The following is a 4629-nucleotide window of genomic DNA, read 5'->3' on the forward strand; positions in this document are numbered from 1 at the left end:
GTAGGTGTGGCTGACTCTTAACTTTTATAAAGAATATCTCTTTGGATTTGAGACTTTAGTCTTTGCAACTTTACAGATCTTCTTTATGCACCAAGAGCTTGTAACACTCCAAAGAGAAAGGAAAAATTTAAATCGCATCATATGACCCCTTTAAAGCAACTTCCAGTGCACTTATTATAAGGACCATCCCCCTGAGGTAAAGCATCTTGATCTAGGGCAGTACAATGGTGATAGTTCATATGGGGTTTCAACTTACAACCTTTTGTTTATGATCCGTCCCAGATTTTAAACTATTCCACATCACTGAGGTATCTGATCCTTCAAATGTAATCGTCACATAAAATGATTCATATTCACCTCTGTCTGTGATATTGAATATGTAGGTCTCACTCTCTTGCCCCAAACTGTTTGTCACAAGTAATGTGATGTTGTAGGTGATCTGCTGTTGGATGACATCAAAACCGCAGGATGCAGGATCTGTGTCTTCCACATCACAGCCGACAGACTTGGAGTCACTGAACATAAGGAGAAAATGTCATTATATTCAATTTTCTGTCATCATTAATTTACTCTCTTGTCATTTCAAACCTCTATGGCCTTCTTATAACCCCAAATAAAGCTATTTTGAAAAATTTATGGGTTTTTTTCTGACTTTAAAATGAAAGTCAATGGGGTCCAGTGTTGTTTGAACCCCAAAGTTCTTCACAATTTCTTTTACAGAAGAAAGTGCCAGTTTGTAACAATATGAGGGTGAGTAAATAATGACAGAATTTTCATTTTGGGGTGGACTATCCCTTTAAGAGCAGTGATTAATATTCACATTAACATATTGCAGTGAATTTCTTTTCTCATTTGTATGTTCATAGGCAGGTGTTTCAGATACATTTTAAAATATTATGCCATTGGTTCATTTCCACTGAAAATCATCAGACAACCTGACCAAGACAGAGATGTGCAATTAGGTGATATAGGGCCTAAATACCCACACTTGTGGTCTTGGCCACTTGAGAGTGCATGCACGTAACAGGAAGTAAGTGTGTAAGACTGTCCCAGTCTTAAAAGTGCAGTGCTTTTTAATCCACACTATCTTGAATACCGCTTCGGAGGGGTATTCAAGGATAAGCGTATCCCATCGTGCATCATGTTCTGGAAATAAATTGTGAGACTTTCTGCAGAGATCTCACAAGATGTTTTCCAGTGCAAGTTAAAAATTAATAATAAATCGATAGGCTATTGCAAACAATTTGGTAGTAAAATGTAAAGTGTTGCATATTTTATTGGTGCAAAGATGCTAATCTAATCACTTAATTAGAAGCACCACAATTACTCAATTGTGTCATCTGTTAATATAGACTACTGAACAGACATTTAGAATGCAAAATATTAAAAATCAAAATAAAGCATTTAAACACTTGCATTTTTACAACACTGTAAATGTGTCCTATCAGGTAATGAAAAGTTTTACACACACTTGTGGTCTTCAAGCCCACTTGAACTCTTGGGCCAAAAACAGGAAATATGTCATATAAGTGGTCAAGTGCCAAAAACTGCAAGTGTGGGTATTTGGACAGGCCCAAAATCAGACTAACCTGATTAGTAATGTGTACTTCCTTCTCTGGTCGCCTTCTAGGTTAGGAGCTCTGCGTATTTTCCACAAGCAGTATGCGTGTCTCATGTCTTCAGTCTCGCATCTAAAATCTAATGGCTTCTCCGGAGGAACTGAAAAAGGTTTAGCAGAAATTGATATTTCTTATCAGAAATCTCCCATCATGCTTAGAAGAAAATGTTTATAATGTATTACTATTGCATGTACTATTGCATTGCATGTTACTTGTACTTTATATTTTAATTCAGTGGAAAAATCTTTCTTCAAAATAAAAAAAAAAACACTGATTTTTTTTTTTTTAATCTAATGCAGTGGTGTTGAGAAAGATTTTATATCACTTTTTTAACTTCCAAAGGTGCTGCATGACAATCATATAGCTTTTTTTTTCATCAACTGTTTTATGAAAAACATACTATTCTTGCCTATATGGGGACATTTGAATTGTGTTGGACAATGGGACACTTATACTCACAGGTGACAAAGTTATATGCTGTTACATCACTATTCCTGTCGCAGTAGAAGTTGACACCGAATGAATTTGTGGCTTTGATGTTTTCCACTCGAATGGCTTTGACCTGTGGGCTTACGTTGATGACTTTATAGGGAGTGTTGTCGAAGAACATAGAGGTGATGTGTGTCTCTTTGGGATAAATGCAGCAGAACATCACCGTGGATCCCTCCCGAAGCACCTGGTCATCTGGAAACATCTTGATTTCATTGTGGGCCAAGTTCATCTCCCCTACAAGAAAATAAGTTGATATGAATAAATATCCAACCACTCCATACATTTAAACAATGGTGTTCGAATGTGCAGAAATCATCAACACCATGCTACTGTCATGTGGATGGTTTTCCGGGTGTTGTTATGTGATTGCTAAGGTTTTTTAAGCATGTTTTCTATGCTGTTGCAGTGGTTTAGGTCAGGGCTGTGGAGGGTCGGTGTCCTGCAGAGTTTAGCTCCAACTTGCCTCAACACACCTGACTGGAAGTTTCTATGCCTAGTAAGAGCTTGATTAGCTGCTTCGGGTGTGTTTAATTAGGGTTGGAGCTAAACTCTGCAGGACACCGGCCCTCCAGGACCGAGTTTGGACAGCCCTGGTGGTTGTTTAACTGCTGAGGCTGGTTGACCAACATGCTCTCAGAAGTGCACACTCATCAGTGACAGTTGAGAGGCACACAACAGGCGTGTTTAAAGTCAGGACATCATGGATGAAAAGAAGAAGTTATGTGAAGTGTTGTATGTAAATGTTTCTAATGAAGTCTCTTCTGCTCACCAAAGCTACATGTATGTGCTCAAAAATACAGTAAAAACAGTAATATTGTGAAATAGTATTACAATTTAAAACGACTGTTTTTTTTATGTTTGAGTTTGTTTTAAAATATAATTTATTCCTGTGATGCAAAGCTGCATTTTCAGCATCATTACTCCAGTCTTCAGTGTCACATGATCCTTCAGAAATCATTCTAATATGCTGATTTGCTGCTCAAGAAACATTTCTGATTATTAGCAATGATGAAAACTGTTGTGCTGCTCCATATTTGTGCAGAAACCAAATGCTCAAATGTTTGGGGTATGTGTGTGTTTAATAGAAATGAATACAAATTCATCAAAAGTGACAGAAAACATTTAGAATGTTACAAATGATTCTGTTTGAAATAAATGCTGTTCTTTTTCTATTCATCACAGTCCTGAAAAAAAAGATTCCACAAAATACTAAGAAGCAAAAACACTGATAATAATAAGAAAGAACCATTATTCATAATTAAGCACTAATAATAATTAAGCAGCAAATCGGTGTATTAGAATGATTTCTTAAGGAACATGTGACACTGAAGGCTGAAGTAATGATGCTGAAAATTCAGCTTTGCATTTTAAATATATTCAATTAGAATATACTGTTTTACTGTATTTTTGATCAAATAAATGCAGCCTTGGTGAGCATAAGACACTTTTAAAAATCATAATGTTTCCAAACGTTTGAAAAGTTAAACGTTTGAACCCCACTATTTCACGGAGATCTTCGTTCTTGATCACGTAGCCTACTTTTGGAATGAACCTGAAATATCCTACCATAGATGGTTTTCCATGAACTCCAAGAGCTGGATGGTGAAGCACCGGAGATGAGTCTTATTCTAACCGAGTGATTGACACAGTTCAGCGGGAGCTGTGAGGTCCAAACCAGTGTGTGAACTGCTTCCAGTGATCCTCTGCTTACATTCATCTGTGGACAGACTGTAAACAGTTAGTGCAAAGCACAGAAATCAAGTGATAATGTGATAGGAGCTGAGGACTGATGTGTTTTACTCACGCTGTCGACAATATCCATGTTTGTTGTGCGTCCAACTTGTATTTCATAGGTTTGATTTCTCTGTTCTTCATTCTGATTCATCATCCACTTCACCTCCAGTCTCCACATGTCCAAAGCCTGGAGTTCAATAACGTCTGGCACAGTGACAGTTTCTGTGGTAATAATGATTCAAGTGTTGTGAAGCTGTACACTAAGAGAGATGCAATTACAATACTGTATACATTTCAGAAATAATATTGTAAAGTGTGACCAATGAATTTGAGTTGAGGCCAAACGTATCCTGATTTATATCTGACCTGAAGAAGAATTCCGGCCTTTAATATTTTCGAACAGGATGAAAACTGTAAGCAGCAGTGTCCAATGGAGAATCATTTTTGGTGGATGTAAACTCTCTCAGCATCTGCTCCGAGGTTCTGTCAAAGTGTAGTAGCTGTTACTCTATGAACCGTTAAAGTTCTCCTCCTACTGCTGCCTTCCGTTTGAGGTTAAGGAAGCAATGCCTCCAGACTTAGATTTATTGCCTGTGAGTCATGAGGTAAAAGTGATGTACTTGCTTCGGTGTTATTTTAAATTATATGCTGTTTCTGAAATCACCGTGGAAGGCACCGAAAGGTACAATGATGATAAACCATAAATGGCTATGTCATGGTAGAATATTTAATAATCATAAGAAAACTGCATCTTTTATATTAGCACAGAGTTCCATCTACAGGC

The 4629-nt window shown here is 37.2% G+C and overlaps 1 protein-coding gene across 2 annotated transcripts in view; it reads right to left on the reverse strand.

Annotated features, from left to right (window-relative positions):
- Window positions 1-4313, reverse strand: part of LOC107725162 (leukemia inhibitory factor receptor-like) — a 16952-nt gene extending 12639 nt beyond the window's left edge. The window contains exons 1-6 of one of the 2 annotated variants that reach the window (XM_016534333.1): window positions 4212-4313; window positions 3916-4067; window positions 3678-3828; window positions 2079-2345; window positions 1590-1719; window positions 358-515 (exon numbers count right to left, since the gene is read on the reverse strand). In XM_016534333.1, coding sequence (XP_016389819.1) covers window positions 358-515; window positions 1590-1719; window positions 2079-2345; window positions 3678-3828; window positions 3916-4067; window positions 4212-4287 — 934 coding nt within the window. In that variant the 5' untranslated portion in view covers window positions 4288-4313. Of the gene's footprint in view, window positions 1-357; window positions 516-1589; window positions 1720-2078; window positions 2346-2392; window positions 2548-3677; window positions 3829-3915; window positions 4068-4211 lie in introns of those variants that run through there. The other variant, XM_016534334.1, reaches the window with a different exon arrangement.
- Window positions 4314-4629: the final 316 nt, after the last annotated feature.

Source organism: Sinocyclocheilus rhinocerous, unplaced genomic scaffold (genome assembly GCF_001515625.1).
Source record: "Sinocyclocheilus rhinocerous isolate Xijiao unplaced genomic scaffold, SAMN03320098_v1.1 scaffold1295, whole genome shotgun sequence".
NCBI lineage: Eukaryota > Metazoa > Chordata > Actinopteri > Cypriniformes > Cyprinidae > Sinocyclocheilus > Sinocyclocheilus rhinocerous.